Source organism: Cyclopterus lumpus, chromosome 6, assembly GCF_009769545.1.
Source record: "Cyclopterus lumpus isolate fCycLum1 chromosome 6, fCycLum1.pri, whole genome shotgun sequence".
NCBI lineage: Eukaryota > Metazoa > Chordata > Actinopteri > Perciformes > Cyclopteridae > Cyclopterus > Cyclopterus lumpus.
In genome coordinates, this window is record NC_046971.1 from 20,727,570 (window position 1) to 20,744,913 (window position 17,344).

Genomic DNA, 17,344 nt, shown 5'->3' on the forward strand with positions numbered 1-17,344 from the left:
TATCGTAATCCGTGATGACATCTTACATCGTCCCTTCCCAACCCACATCCTCTGTCTGCTACCAGACACAGTCGTGGCGTGTGATTCAGAAAATAAAAAGTAGTCGTACAAAAAATATATTTAACAATCAGACATAAAGATAAAACACCCTTCTCAATAATGGGAGTGACAAAGTCATGCATATATCTCCTCTGGGTAGTTTATTAAAATCACTGCCATGAATTTAATTAGAATGCCAGTTTTTCCCCATAATACTAATCCTGTCTGGACAGTGGTTAAACATATTCTTAGAATACTAGACTCTTAGTAAGACAACACCTATATCATTCATACATTATGTCTTCTTTCTTTTTCTTTACCGTTATTAATATGTGTAGGTCTACTTTAGAGGGTATATTGTGCATAAAACCATAGTGTAAATATACGTATTATAATGTTTGGGCTGAAAGATTTCCCGGATACTCGTGGAAGTCAGGTGAGTACTAGCATGCACCGTGTAGTCAAGTCATAGGGGGTGACATTTACATTCATATTTAGTTTTAACATCAAGTAAAACTAAGAAACAGTTTTCCTGAAACTCATCAGAACAACACCTACTGTAACTCTCACAAACATTGTTCAGACTTTTATTAATACCACATAGACATTTGTTATGCCGGTTACATGATCATGTCCGATGTATGAAAGTATGACGGAAAGCCAATATGGACCATATAGCATATAATTATTAAATAAAATTGTTCACAACTCCCAGCAGTATAATTCCTAATAAAATAACTAAATTAATTAATGTGACCCTGACCCGCAATAGCGGCATAAAATGGATGGATATAATAACCAATTATTGTATTAATGTTCTTGATCAAATTGACACTTGCCTATTATGATGCGCTTTCTAGCTTCTGCACAATCCACTGTCAACAATCACACTTGATGTTTAATGGATGCCAACAGACCGCAGTCAGAACATTTCATAGCTAACATCAGCCTTTGGCCGGCAAATGAACACTCAAGACAATCAAGACGTGTGTAAATTCAAATAAGGACAATGTATTCCTTCTGAGGCTTTTCTTTTTTTAGGCAACTAAATTCAATGTTGTTGTTTTTTTTACTTTTCAAGACTCACAGATACCATGGTATTTGCAGTAGCTGTATGATATTTGATGAGGTCCCTGTTTTGTTTGTGTTTGTTTAAGCCTCTACGCTGGCAGCAGCTGTGGCCAGAGGCGTTATGTTTTCTATGGAGCTTTATTCAAGACCATGGTCTTTCAATTTGAGAGCATGACAGATTTTGTAATGCTTCCCCTCAAAAGCCTGTCCTCACACTCCGAGCTAAAGGTAACTGTGTGTCAAGCTAACGTTAACTGACTCTGTAAATAGAGTGTTTAGAGTAGTTGAAGGGAACTACAATACGAAATAATAGTCACAGCGAGTAGATAGCTTAATGTGGGCCGACTATAGATATATTAAGAAGAAGGGGCGAGTGTTACCTCCTCGTATTTAGCTCCCATCAGAAAGCTAATGGCTCACCTTCTGTGTGCAGCTGTTAACGACCGAGCTGACGTGAAGGATTCACAGCATCCTTGTCAGCGTACTGCAAAATAAAAAAGTTGTTTCCAGTAATTGTTGTTGTAGTAAAAAATACAAATACAAATTCATTCCAAAAGTCATAAAGAAAGCAAGGGCAATATGCCACATGATAAAGCCTTGGTGGGCCCACAACAAAGCAGGGATCATTTAACTGGGCAGCACTACAGCCGTTCTTCTATTGGTCGGGGAATCTTGACTGTTTGACAAGAGCAGACGTTTGTGCTAAAGGCAATCCAAGGGCAAGCAGTTGCTATGTGAGTGTGAGAACGTGATTTAGCGAGACAGCATTACAAAATCTAAACGTGAAACCAGTGAGTGATGCTCTCAAAATGAAAGACCACGCTCTTATATGAAGATCATGAAGGTTGTCCTTCTGTCCGCTTCATTCTCATGAACAAGATATCTCTGGGACGTGTAAGATTCGTGTTCAAAGCTCCGGGTCCCGTGGCCGCAGGAAATTCAGGATTCGAGTTAAAGTTTAACAATATTTAATAGCAAAGATAATACTCATGTAGCGTTCACGATCGTGGGGCCAGAAAGGAGGAACTCTCCACAGACGGAGTGCAGCTCCCAGGGAGCCACAGACCGGGGCTGTCTCGAGTCTCCAGACCAGTAGAACCATGTCCCCAGAACAAATGCTCGGCTATTAGTATGGTCATGCAAATGAATTCACACCTAAAGGTTAGTTCCATTGGTCAGTTCAAAGGATGCCGCCATTCTGTTCGCTACGCCAATTAGTAAACAGGCGAGGTCAAAGCTCACTCTTCCGGTCAAGGACAGGAAGTTCCCCTTCACAATAAAACCCTATTATCCTGCCTTCCGAATAAAAGCGACACATTAGGTTTCAATCGGCATCCATTTTAACTATTGTCTAAACAATAAAACATTCATTCATTCTCATGCATCATACAGTTAATCATTACATTTGTCATTAAAACAGAATAATAAAACAGTGATCCTCTCTTATGTTTCATAATACATTCCTCCAGAATATTCCTCATAATATCCCAAATTAATTATCATATCTTTCTTTATGTATTAATTTAAAACATAAACTTCTTTTATCTACATGTGCAAATATATATAAAATCCACTACAACCTAACAGACGCCTGGACGGAGGTTCTGTTTATTTTAGCTTTGTTGATTTTACAATATAGAAGTGAAAGACCACCTCACAGGCCCCATGCTAAAGGTTTAGACTGTATATGTCTATCGAAACATCTCAGTGCTTTATGGACACAAACACACACAGTACACTACATACTACTTCTGCTTTTTAATTCCCTTCGTTCTATTGAAGAACTGCTTGCATTGTGTTTTTTCTCTGCCTCTCTTTGTTTTGTTCCTGTGAAAACACACAGACATCACACACATGCAGGCTATTTATTGACAGCTGCTCTGAGTGAACACTGTCTGGATAATGTCCTTTCCTTCTGCCTCTGAACACTTTCTTTTCAGCAGTAGGGGTGTGTATGTATACAGTATGTGTGTGTTGGGTTAAAGGGGGGCTTCATATAGGAAGTAGGCCGTGGGTGGGCATTTTCTGTTCCTGCTCTAAACTCCGTCCTGCAGCATCTCTGGCTCCTTCCACTCCTGTCACTCTCGCCACCGACTGTCCTCTCTTACCAATCAGCAGTCAGATCTTCCACAGATGCTCCACCCACAGACAGGTATGAAACCTCCCAGTAGGTTGATACACTTATCATGAGTTGAAAGCTGTGCTTCTCCGTTTGTGAACCATTGAGTTGAATTGTCTGTGTTTTTTGCACAGTTCATGCTTTATATGCATGTATCGATTTATGTCTGTCTGAGCTCTTTGATATTTATATACAGTACCAATTTAAACCCCCTCTCTTCTGTCGTTCTGATGTATTGCTTAAATTGACTTATTCTACTTAATTTAGTAAAATTCCACACTTCTTCGCTATTTTGATTGGTTCTCTGTCCTAAACTAGGCAATACGGTATCATAACCAGAGAGAAACTGCTTTCAACTTTAGTCAAGAGTCTTGTATGTTTTCATCACAAAGCAGTTTTCTACGCTGGATGGATAGGTGTCATGACTGATGAGCACTTACGAGTAATGTTATAATGTTTACTTTTCACTTTGTACAGATTTCATTAGCAAACCGAATAGTGAATTCTGGAGAGAATTAGTCACGGTAAACTGATGCTAACAAGCCAACGATCCCATGATCTACTAACTTAAGAAAGTGCCTCACGATGGAATAAATATCAGATACTTAAAACAGTTTAAGCTTCATTATTTCTTTCCTATATTTTTTTAGGTCCTCGTCCTTTGTTTTAGCTGCATTTACATTGCCAATGTAATAGTGTTTTTAGTTTATGACTTAAATATTGCTTTTAATATAGCAATAAAGCTGTATACACCCCGTGGAGCTTTTACTGTTTTTATTTTGTTTACATTTAACATTTGTCACGGAAAGGCATCGTGTGTATCCGGCATAAGAAACATGGTCAATCTTCCATCTTCTGAAAATATTTGCAAAGCTAATTGAAATCGTTTACACCAGAGTGCTTTGTCTTCCTCACCTCCTTCATTGGTACACTGCAACCTTTATTACCTCCACTGTTGCTGCCTCCTACAGATTACATAAACATCTCACGGTGAGCAGGTTATTTCCTCAAAGACATGCAACAGAAAAGCTAATACACTCAACACTGAGACTGTCTTTTCTAAGCATTGCTCTTTAGTGCCCCTGGTGGTCAAACACTCCACAGGGCACCTTTAAGCTATCATTCATTCACTCCCAGCTTAAACACTAGAAGTGCATGGCTTTGTTTAACTCAGCTGCAACAACCAGCTCACTAATGATTTATGTTACTGATGTGTTGATTTACACAAATGCACAAAGATATACACACTCAACATGCAGCAGGAAATGCTGTGTCCGTAGAAAAGAGGAACTCCTCAGCACTTCTGTTCTGCTTTCTCATTTTAATTTACCCAGTTCCTCTTTGTGTTTCAATGGTGTGTATGCAGTATGTGTTCTTGATTCTGTTACTTGTGTGCATGTGTTTTCTGAACACATTTGCACAAATGATGTATGCTTGTCTGATTGTTTTGTGTGTGTATGTATTTATCTACTATAATGATGCAGAAGATTGTGTTTTAAAGCCCTTTTAACCCTTAGTAATGTCTCTTTTACAGAACCGCATGCACGAGTCTTTGAAGCTGTTTGAGTCCATCTGTAACAACAAGTGGTTTAAGGAAACCTCTATCATTCTCTTCCTGAACAAGAAGGACATCTTTGAAAGGAAGATCAACAAGTCTCCATTGTCCATCTGCTTCCCTGAGTACACTGGTACATATCGATGCACTTTACAGTGATATTTTATTATTAGTTCATACTATGTACTGCATTATTGTATGAACACTAGTAGACATTGTAGCTGCAGTAGTTTTTTTTGAGCAAAGAGTCACTGACAAAGCATTTCCACACTAAACCCAACTTTAGCAATTTAATGACATCAACCTTTTAAAAAATATATTTCCTCAAATAAACCTGTTGATCTGATCTGTGGATGGAATTACTAATTCATACTCTTTCGACCTCACACCTTCCAACTAATTTCTTAGTTTTGCTCTCCCTTTTAAATTACAGTTATAATGGTTACAAACATAGTATTTGTAACATATTAGGGCTCAGCAATATAGCCATGAACAGGAAATATTTTACAAAGGTTTGACAAGATTGGGGACAATTCACGATTTCAATCGATATTTTCCAAAAAAGGAACTGTCAGTCCCAATTGCTTTAACTAAAAGGAGCACAGACATCAGCATTAGTCATTTCACAGTTGCAGCACAGGTAGACACAAACCAAATGGTCAGATTAGTGTGTAGAGTCTTTATTCAGTGCATCCCTCTCATTGAGGCAACCATTAGATTCACTTTGAGATAGTCATGAAAGTCCAGAAAACTTTATGTCATATTGTAACTATTCATTTCTCAGCTTAGAGGACTGTCAAGACAGTTTACGTTAATTTCAGACTAAGTAATCTTAACACTCTTTACACAACGTAAAAATTTGACATATTCATATATTGTCCAGACCTACATAGGAAACAAACACAAACCAGCTGCCTTAATAATTCACTGTCAACATACTAACTTTATACCATCATCCCCAGACTTTATTTATCTCTGCCTTAAGTATATATGTGTCTAATCATATTTGAGAACACAATCCTAAATAAAAGATAAATAGGGTGGATTAGTGTGGATATTCACAGAGCGCAGGAGAGTTAAACATACAGTTGCTTTGATGAAAGTTCCACTGCACAATGAAAAGTTGTGGAAAGAAGGATGAACAGAAGTTTGAGGGCAACAGAGAAGAGCTGATTTAGGCTCAGACTGGAATAAAACCAAGATGTTAGTCAAAGAAGAAAATGAGTGAAAAAGTTAATGAAATCAGGAGTGTTACCAGGAGTCCAACGTAGAGGAGCTGGAGTGTGCTTGTCTAGATACAAGAGAAAGGGAGAGATAAGACCACAAAGTGGGGAAACAACATGAGAGAGCAAGAGTGTGAGAAAATGAGAAAACACTATTGCACAAAGCAACATTGTGGGAAAGCAAGATGGAGAGAAACCAAAACAGCAAGACTGTGAGAAAGAGATCATTAGGATTCCAAACCTGTTTCCTCTTCTCTTCTTCTCTTCATCCTTTTCATGGCCAGACTCTCAGCCTATTCTGATGAAGTTGCTGCTGAAGCAGACAGAAAAACCACATTGCTACTCACGGCTCAGAGCCAAGTAGATGTCAAAAATGACTCCAATCATTGAGATCAGACTCATTTCAACAGTGTTGACAAAATTAAGGCTCCTGATTGAATCCAATCCGTAGCTAAATGTGTTGCATTGCAAGCAGAATTAACTCTCACAGTTTATAATGGACATACGTTAGATTTGGCACTGCTGTGAAATTGATCAGTATACAGTTTGAATCATGGTTTCATCCTTTTGGCTGTAGGACCCAATTGGTGTCAGTCATGTACTGTTCTTCTATGACAACTATGATCCATTGGCAGTATTCAGAAATAAACATTGCCTACAAAAGCAAGATGTGCAGCCCTCTACACTCCTCAGCAAATGTGTGCTGAGCTAGAAAGTCAAAGGTTATGTTTTTATAAAATGTTGCTGATACGGTGAAATACGGTTAGCTCACTGATATACAGCTTTCATGCCTTCACCTGACTCCCACTATATGTCATATTTCTCTGTGTGCCTCTATCCTCAGGTCTAGACACTTATCTGGAGGGAATAGACTACATTAAGTGTCAGTACGAGAGCAAGAACAAGTCATCCAGCAAAGAAGTCTACTCCCATGTGACCTGCGCCACGGACACCAACAACATTCAGTTTGTCTTTGATGCTGTCACTGATGTTATCATAGCAAATAACCTGCGGGGGTGTGGCCTGTACTGACGAAGACGTTAAATATTAGCCAGTGGATGACAGATGTTTGACTTGTGTTTACCGTACCAGTTTGACACACGTATTATGTGTGGCCCTTATCAGTGCAGTCATCATATGATAGCCAGTCAAAGAGGGGGCACGGGCTGTGTTAGTGATGTCACCATACGACTTTACCGTAAGACTTGACTCTTAATTAATGTATTGGTTGGTTAAGTGGGTTGGTTGGGACTTATTTGAATATATTTACCTATTTGACTTCCTCCTTAATCATTTAATTGAACCGAAATTCCAAACCTTTTGCAGAAGTCCTGCACAATGGCTCCAGTCGACTCCAGGGACATACGGTTCCTGTGATTTGTTTGTACATGCAGCAGCGCCTTACTCAAAGAACTAGACTGATTGCTAATTAACAGTGGCCATCTTATAGGAGCAGCAGTCCACCAACATAGGGTAGAGGAGTGATTCCCAGTATACCAAAGTATTTCTAATCATTTCAATTGAAATTGTCAATCTTCTTTGCCTTAGACTTGTGCCTTAGTTACACGAAGGGCCAATGTGCACGTGAATATATAAGTATGTTGTTTAACTAGTCAGGGTCAAGCTCAGTTTACTCTGTTTACATCAGAATGATGCTCTTTAGACATTATTATGAGCATTTTGAATTAAAGTGTTGACAAGGCAATGTCCAGCTTTCTAAAAAGAAATTTACAATGAATGCTAAGTCATCAGCAAAAAAAAAAGTGTTTCTATATATGTTGTGTGAAATAGCTTTTGTGCCTTCATTATGTTGTATTTGTTGTGTAATTTGTTTTATTTTGTTTTCTGATGACAGTCCTGCTCCGATGTATGCGCTGCATCTGACTGCATTGAGCTCCAAAATAATCAGTATTTATTCAGAAGGACATTATGAACTAAATCATCATAATCATGAATACTGTAAGATGAAGCGGTCATTGTGAAATTATTAGACAAAATCAAACCTAACTCATTATTATAAAGTGTATGTTATTTTCACAATTAAACATTATATTTGTATTTGTAATAAGAGTTGCTGAGCCTGCTGAGAGGCTTGGACCATATGATGTGAGCGAGGCCAAGGCAATAGTAACCGTAAAGCTCTAATTGCATGGGACTAGTACTAAGCTCCCACGTCTGGCCCGTCCCCACGGATATGATATCAAGGCTCTGTGTAAAAGAAAAAAGAAACAGAAAAACACTGATCATTTGATGCCGGATCCGCACGGGACTAAATTGGCGAAATATGTTGACCAATTACGGACATGGCAGATTTTCCCAGGGTTACCATCAAAGATAGCCTCCACCATCATTATATATTACAGAGGTCCCCAGGTAACCAGTAGTGCTTTACACACTCATTAGAAACTTTAATTAAAATGATGAATCATTAAATAACAGGTCATGATAATATTTTCAGTTTTAATTATTTGTTTCGATCATTTCATATTTAATTTTTATTTTCTGTATTCATAGTTATATTTATTTTATTTAGTCATAGTAATGTGTGTTAAAACAATGTCTTATTCATTGGTTTAATATGACCCATTTTGTAGTTCCATATCAAACAGTGTGACGGCATGCTTCAATAATGATTCAACAAGTAGGACCTGCCCTCTTCTGGCCTTTAAGAAACACTCAAACTCAGTCACACTCTTAAGTCACATTTCTCTTCTCTTTTTTTTTACTGCATTTTGGATTGATGGCACTTAAAGGCCCAACATGTCCAATTTAAAGCCCCCATGTGTAGGATTTCTCAGTTAACAGTTTATATTTTCGCTAATAAAAAGCTAAATCGTTTTTGACAATAAACCTATGGGTCTCCAGATTGCATTAAGGCCATTGTGTTCCTCTTTTGCTCCCCACACAAACGGTTTACCTGCATGTAGCCAACGCCTGATTGGTCAATACTACCCGACTACAAACAAACAAAATCTTGGCTTCTTGGTTCACATGCAAAGATTATGGTTTGAGCAATGGTTGCTTATCATCTTTTCTAAATCTACCCAGCAGGAGTTTATGCACCTAAACTGAATTGTGTGTTTCCTTGATGCAAAGGAAGAGTGTCATTAGTGTTTTGGCCCTAGATGCAGTTAATTTGAGAGTAAATATGTTTTGGTCCCTGTAGAAAAGGGTTATTGAAATTGTTTCTTTGTTATGTAATATAATTTTTTGATCAAAGTTCAAAGAGGCAAGCAGGATATATTCTTTTTTTTAAATATATATTTGAAAATGTATTGTAGAAGTCACTATTTATTCTTTTCGGATTGATATTCCAGCCCCTCGTATTTCAGCAGGTGGTGTTCTGACTCCAACAGACAATTCACAAATGATGCACCAAAGTAAGCATTGATTATAGAGCGCCCAGGGACAATATCCATTGCATGGAGCTGCACAGTGTAATATCTTTATTGTCCACCTCTTCACGCCTTAATAAGCCAGAGGTGATCTTTGAAGGATTGTGTGCTCGTGGGTACATATATAGTCCTCTGGGATTAGATTGTCAACCTTGTTACTATTGTTTCAACCTCGTTATTTTGCTTTCTGCTGAGCGAGCTGCCTTTCTGCTGGATAGTCTCGTCCCAGAGCTGCTGGACGATTGAGGTTTGATGTAGTGCACGGCCAAGCTGAAATGAAAAGTGGTGTGTGCATATTGTGGGAACAGTTCAAAATAGAGCCTTGACATTAAAGCCAGAGATGCGTATATGAGCTTTTTTCTGTGGGACATTGTTGAATTGACTTTGCTGAGTGCGTTTGCATCTTTACTGGTATGAGTGCTCTCTGGCCAACAGAGGAAGCCAGCATCTTCATTTATCCATGAGCAGGGCATTTGCTTAATCCCCACCACACTCCAAATAGTGAGGGCCTGTCTGCTTAAAGCTATGATTTTTAAACAGGTAGATGATGTCATTGGCTCCCCCCCCCCCCCCCCATCTGTGCAATTTCGCTAATTAGATCGCTGCCTGACGCTGTTGATCAGCTGTGTGTGTGCGTGTTTCTGTCTGTGTATCTTGTGTGTGTTTACCGATTGTATATAGTTACCTACATGTGTGTCTGTTGATGGGAAAGGTCAGTGTGTGTGGGTGGTGGGGATGTGTGTTTGTGTGTGTGTGTGTGTGTGTGTGTGTGTGTGTGTGTGTGTGCCTATATGCATGTGTATGTATTGTATGGGGGGGGCTTGTGGTGGAGTCAATATCTGTGGACTCAGAAAGCGCCTGTCTACCCTTTCCACACATAGGCCCTTAACAGACACACAAACGCACACGCACACACACAAACACACTGAAGACATAAACGGACCCATGAGACTTCAAAATGCCACCTTACTTGCCCGTGCCAAATAATATCGCCATATCCAACCAAAGAGCCTCAGATGTTTTTTGATTTGTTTGCCAAACGTAAAGCCTGCTGTTGAAAGCTTTTAGTTTATAGTCTCATCCTCTGACTTACATTTATTACATAATGAGAAAGTGAAATGATCCGACTGCATTGCCTTTGGTGATGTGACTTTAATTAAACATAAAACATTAAACGCTGTTGTCCTGAAACAATGTCAAATACGTCTGCGTAAACGATTTCTATGAATTCACTTCACTTTACTTCACTTTCCAACGTCTGTCAGGTGTAGCATAGGACACCAGTTTGATTTGTAATTTGCATAAAGGCCATACAAATATTTCACAACCACAAGCTAACCCTTGGGGGGACTCTATAAAAGCAATATAGTACACTTACTGTGTGGTTTTACCCTGCCACTGAAAACGTGTTTAACTCAGCATGTGTTGTATTATCAATTTGGTTGTGCATCATCCTCGCTTAATGCAGCACGGCGCATCGTTTTTTCATAGTTTTTTTAACCCCCAATATATAGGGTTTTTTTGCCTGAAAGCCTAAGACAGGCCAGCAGTAGACATTAGCTGTGGAACAATGGGCTGGGTCAAATTCTTATCTGCCGTTAGTTTGCAAGCTCCAATTCACATACAGTTAAAAGGACATGCCTACATTTGTATTTGTCCTCGGGAGGCAATGGCTGCATACTGTATTGTTCGAGCTTTGTCTTCCAACTCCTTTCATGCCTATGTTAACCTCAGGCTGTGCACAGAACAGCGTGCATCCTGGTTTCTGCGCTGCAGATTCTTCAGTATCTTATATGTTGCATTTAACAAACTGAATTTAAAGGGCCATAACTGTGTTTTTGCAGTAATAAATAATGGACTCCTAAAGGCTGCAGTGAAGGAGAGATGTGTGGGTAATGTAGTCTCAGGTCATGCTAGAGAGGGTTTATGGGTAATAGTGTTTTGATTTGTTTTTAAGTGGATGAAGTCTGATGTGAATAATACAATCAGTGGTTCATTCAGGTACAACGGTCCGATTACATCTGCACAGCAGGTGGTGGCACAAAATAAATGTTAGCTCCATGAGCCACTCAATGCCTGAGCAACATAAACAATATCTGAAGTCCCACAAAAGCCAGCCACAAAAAATATTTGGGGCTGAAATTTGATCCCATGTCAGACGTAAAGGAGCTTCTGCGGTGTCTTTTTTGCTGACTGAAAATGCTTTTGGGTGGTCCAATAATGTGTCCTGCTCCCACTCAATGAAATGAGCACATAAGCCTCAGCAGAGCCATGAGATCCTGCTCTACTGCTGGACTGGGAGGATGCAGGAGCCGCAGGGCACATGACCGTGATGAACTTGTGTAGCATTAAGGAGGCAGAGAATGAGCTGGTAAAAGTCCTTACATACATCATGCTCTCAACTCTTACTGCTGCACCCATTTTACTCTTCAACCCTCCAACGTTCACATCATGTAACCCCTCTCTCAATAGTCTATACTGTACAGATCACCTACAGCAAAATCTGCAGTCTTGTTTATTGTGGTTCTGCGTGTATGTGTGGCGTATCTTCCTTAGCGCTGTAAGTAAAACATCTGCTGTATCCTTCCTCACTGCTGTGATAATTTATTCAAAGTTGTATTTATACAAAAGATAAATGACAATAAAGCACCACATGAGTAACTTGATATGTGTGATTTTTTTCTGACCCAATTTGCATTTGCAGAATATTTAAAATGGAAATACTGAGGATGTGTGTTTATTTTATTTATTTTTTCTCCTTCCATGTCACTTTCTGTGTTTTTCTAAACTGTGATTATTTATTTTAAACGTTGGAAAGAATTTCCTGAACAGTCCCACTTACAACTTACCTGCCACTGTTTCTTGTCGGTTAGTGTGTGTGGGACAAAGAAATCCCTTCTCAGACTGCATAATATGCATTTGCTCTTAATTTAATTTAAGATGCACAAGCAATACTTGTGCTTAAAAGTGTCATCCTTCTACTCTCCTCTCTCTCTCTCTTTTGCTAATGTCTTAATTGGAAAGAGAGAGAGGAGTGTGAAAGTATTGCTCGGTATTTCTGTGTGTAATAGTATTCATTTGTGTTGAGTTTAAATGTGACCATGACAATGATTTTTCCCTTTTTTCCTCTTCTCTTTATCATCATTCATTCACTTTTTATCCTCGTCTTTTATTTTGTTCTCCTCTCTGTCTTTCTTTTCTTTGTTTAATCCTCTCTTTCTCTTCATTTCTCCCGTTCCTTTAATCTCTCATCTCGTCCATCTTCTTTAATTTAATTTCTTTCCTCCATCTTTCCCACCCATCTCTTTCTTCTGTCCTCCTCTGCAGAATCGCATGCACGAGTCTCTGATGCTGTTCGACTCGATCTGCAACAACAAGTTCTTCATCGACACCTCCATCATCCTCTTCCTCAACAAGAAGGATCTGTTTGCAGAGAAGATCAAGAAATCTGCGCTCAGCATCTGCTTCCCCGAATACACAGGTAGAACAAAAAAATCTAAGAAATGACACTTTCCCTGAGTACATAGGTGAGAAAAGCAGCTCTCTGAACGCAGCAGCAACACAACTTGACAGGTGCACAACATTGATTTCTCTTTCCTGTCGATAACGATAAATATATATATATCCGATCTTAATGTGATTCCCAGATGCAAAATACAGAAGTTTTCTAAAACCTCTCTGGTGTTTCTCGCCATTGATCCATTGTTCTGCATTGGAACTCTGGAGCTGTGAGGAACAATCTGAGTTTTTAATTATTCTGAGAGATGTGGCAGTATTATTCAAAGCAGCTGCTCCCAGCATTGAGCCAGTTAGCATGAGTGAGCACCGAAACAAAGTGTTTGCTGTTGCCTAAACTGTATAACCTTCCTTTGAAAAGAGCGAAATACACGTAGATTTACATGATTGTGTTTAAGAGCATAGACGAGAAGGACTGAGAGAGGCTAAAATAGAAGCTGTGGGAGAAGAAAAATTGAATTTCTTCCTCATGTGGAGGTGAGAGTCATGTAGCCGTGGCAGTGAAAAGGAAGGGATTGGTAGTCGGAGAGCAGGAGACAGTCACGCTTGGTCAGCCATGAAGAGAGAAGAGAGGACATGGCAAGTGAGAGCTGTCTTCTGTCATTCTTAACACACACACACACATGCAGGTCTCTCACACAAACCTATTCCCTTCTGGCTCCCATGCTTTTTTTAGTTTCTAACTGCCTTGATAATCACAGTGAGTCTATCTGACATGTGGCATCTGCCCCCCCCCCCCCCCCCTCCTCCCTTGTCACCTCCTCCCTTTATTCCCGTGAGGAGTCTCTGAGGATAATGTTTTTAAACCGAACAAAGGAGAAATGATATTGCTGATCAAAGATCAAATATCAAAGTTACCTTCTGCGTTAACTTGCTTACAGCTCGCTCAAATAGCTTTCTGTGTGTTACAGCAGTAGCGTTTTTTATGGTGTGCCAATGCAAATGTTTAGCCAATATGGTGATGCAGGTTATTAAGTTAGCATTATTAACATACAGTATATACATATAATATATAAGCATATGTATTCTAAATATACTATATATATATATATATATATTTAATATATGAAGTCTTGGATATAGGACCTAACCCACGCCAAAAGCTAAAAGTTAGCTACCCTGGAATAATACTTACCAGTTATATTACTGCCTTTATACGTTAAGTGGTTGTGTTACTAATATTTGGTAAGGTAATACATTGAAAGTTGGGATCTCATTCATACGCAGTGTAAAATCGAGGGAGTGTCATTTTAACAATTCTATTGTCGTCTCTCTTCTCTCTCCAGGACCCAATACCTATGACGACGCAGCAGCTTACATCCAAGCACAATTCGAGAGCAAGAATCGCTCTCCAAATAAGGAAATCTACTGTCACTTGACCTGCGCCACGGATACAGGAAACATCCAGGTGGTGTTTGACGCTGTGACCGACATCATCATCGCCAACAACCTCCGAGGGTGTGGCTTGTATTGAGCTCGCCCACACACCCCGTAATGTCGTCCCCCTTTTGTCCCCTCTTTTCTCTCGCCCCTCCTCTCCTCATCCTCCCACTTCGTTCCTGTTCCTTTGACACTGCTGTGGAAATGATGATGACGATGATGATTCTGCTGATTATTTAAAGAAAAAAGAAATAAAAATGCAACTAGGTACATATTAATAATGAGGATAATAATAAAAAATAGGCATACGTATATATATATAAATATATATATATATATATATAATGTTTTTAGTTCTTGTATCTTCTCCTCACGCTCCGACTTCTCCTTCTGATGACTATTGGCCTGCTGCCAAGCAGACAAATTTGTTTTAGTAGAAAACACGAATCCTGAAGCCTTGAAAACTTCTTGAACAAAGTCAATGAAACCCTGCATTCCCCGTCCTCCTCTCTTTTTCTTTCTCAGCTGTGTCTTTTGTTGTTAACAAAAACAAAACCTGTACCTTTTTTTTGGCAGACTTTTTTTATTATTATTGCTATGAATATGACTTATGTTTAATTTGTGTTGATCGTGTGTATATTTATTACATGAGTATCAGTCTGTACACTGATTTGTATTCACATTTTGCCTCACCTTGACACATTTTATTTGTGTCTTATTTCATTAGTTTTTTGCTATAGTAGTGATTATGTAATAAAAATTTTTGCGGAAATATGTGAAAATGCTGATGGCACTAAAAAACACCGGACAGGTCGGCGATAAACCTTAAAAAAAAAACTCAAGACCTGCTGAAACTGACAACACTTATTTTAACATTAGTCTTTTGTTTACATTAGTCAAGACATTTTAAGATTTTTGTTGTCAATTTCCTTCTTTTTTTAAGGTACGTTGAATCAATTTACTCCCCACAATACGGTTTCCATTAACAGGAAGCTTCACTTCCTGTTTCCCAAACCTGACCTTAGCCATTTGCCAACCTCCAGTTGTGCCCGAGCCTGAGAGCCAATAGGAAATGTGCTAAATGTCCTATCAGTGCCATATAACAGAGGTACTGTACTGTAGATCGCTACGCTTTTAGAAGCAAGAGCACAACGTTATAACTCTACCTTCCTCGCTGTTATAACCTACTAACATTCTTCATGCAAGGAAACTCAGTCCTGGTTTGATAATGGTGGATTCATTTTGTTAATTTATTTATTGATTGATCACCTACACATGCCACTCTCTCTCTTTCTCTCTTAATTTACACACCACCACCATGCCTTTACTTCTCTCACCTCCAACCATCTCTCTTTCTTGTTGCCTTCTTTCTGCATGGCTCCCTGCCTTCCTGATTTCTGGATCAAAAGGCCTCTCCTCTCTTTCCAACCCTTCTCTCCCCCTCCCTCCCTCCCTCCCTCCCTCCGCTCCTCCCATTCCTCATAAAACCCTGACAATGATAGCATGAGATACTTTGTATAAAGAGACCAGTTAATTCATAACAAATTTTAAAAAGAAGCTTCACATAAATGCTGTTGAGATAATAACTTAAAAAAATGTATTCAATAAAAATAGCAAAAGATGAATAACAAATTATGGAGAAAAAACAAACAAAAAAAGAGTTTAGGATGTGGATAGCAGCAACAGAAGGAGAGCAATGATTGGTTCCTTGACAGGATGGGGCGGGGTCAAACAAAAAAATATGAGTCAAAGTTTTGGAGGGTTGAAAGGTTATGTAGGTGGCTTGGAAGAAAAAGTGTATATTTTGGGATTCTTAGAATTAAAACAGTCAAAAAGGACAAAAAAAATCTACACCTAAAATAAATAATAAAACCAATGAATGTGTTACAACATTGACAACAATGATCATTATGATCCTGTAATATTCTAAAAAGAGAATATTTATTGTGCTTTGTAGCTGCAAAAAAATGTTTTCTCTATATCTCCCTTTTTTAAAATAAAGACGTTTTGTTAGTTCCAATTTGACAGCGAGCTGATTTGGAACCACGACGATCTCATACTGACCCCGTGTTGTTGTAATGCTCTGTGCCCCGGGCCGCTCTCCGTTTACCGTTTTGCCTGTTTCCCTGCATCAGAACCGTGTCCTCACTTTAGCCTGACTCAGAACGATTAAATATAATATAATAATATCTATTTTTATTATTTCAGAAAAAATTAACCACTTTCTTTGGGGAGAGCACGTTTCTCGCTGCGTCCGCTAGTTAGGGACGCCGCATGTTCACACATCAACGCTGTACAAAATCATGCTCCTTACTTCTACTTCTTCTCTGTCTCTTTTTCGTTTGACACACACCTTCCAGGTCGACAATGAAAAGCACAGTTCTCACATCACACACACACACACACACACAATTGCTCGCACTTACACAAACACACACACAATGAGTAGATTTGGAAATGTGTTATCTGTTCATACCTAATCTATGTTACCTCTCATTTATCTATCTATCCATCTATCTATATTGACCTCTCTTTCTTGCCTTCTTGATTTCTAGTTTGGAAAAGAGAAAACAACTATGTATGATATACCTGTTTCTTTGGCATTCTGTTCCTGTTACCTTCATTATTCTTTTTAAATAGTTTTACCTCTTCTTTGTTCTGTTCTTTACCCAGTGGATGCTTTTTTTCTGTGCAGCTCTCTCTCTCTCTCTTCTTTCTCTCTCTCTCCCTCTCTCTCTCTCTCTCTCTCCACCCTCTATTCCTCTTTAGTGAATGGTTGTTATTTCATGTGGGATGTCCGTGCTGGAAAAACCAATCGAATGTAGTGTTTACATTAAAAAGCCACTGTTTTCATGACTACAAAAAAAACCTGTGCTTGCCTCTTAGTCATTCCATGACATCACTGTGTCTGTGTGTTTTTTACGTTTCAGCTTTGAGGAAACTGTGTCCCACGTTCAGTTTGTGAAAATTGACTGTTGAAGTTAAAACCCGCAAATCAAACACAGGTTCTCTAAAATAGGGAGATGCCGGTGTCACAAATTGCAGG

General features: G+C 38.9%; 1 protein-coding gene across 3 annotated transcripts in view; it reads left to right on the plus strand.

Annotated features, from left to right (window-relative positions):
* Positions 1 to 17,130, plus strand: part of LOC117732641 (guanine nucleotide-binding protein G(o) subunit alpha) — a 79,973-nt gene extending 62,843 nt beyond the window's left edge. The window contains exons 7-8 of one of the 3 annotated variants that reach the window (XM_034535704.1): positions 12,730 to 12,883; positions 14,205 to 17,130. In XM_034535704.1, coding sequence (XP_034391595.1) covers positions 12,730 to 12,883; positions 14,205 to 14,392 — 342 coding nt within the window. In that variant the 3' untranslated portion in view covers positions 14,393 to 17,130. Of the gene's footprint in view, positions 1 to 4,763; positions 4,918 to 6,851; positions 8,877 to 12,729; positions 12,884 to 14,204 lie in introns of those variants that run through there. The other 2 variants (XM_034535706.1, XM_034535703.1) reach the window with 2 other exon arrangements.
* Positions 17,131 to 17,344: the final 214 nt, after the last annotated feature.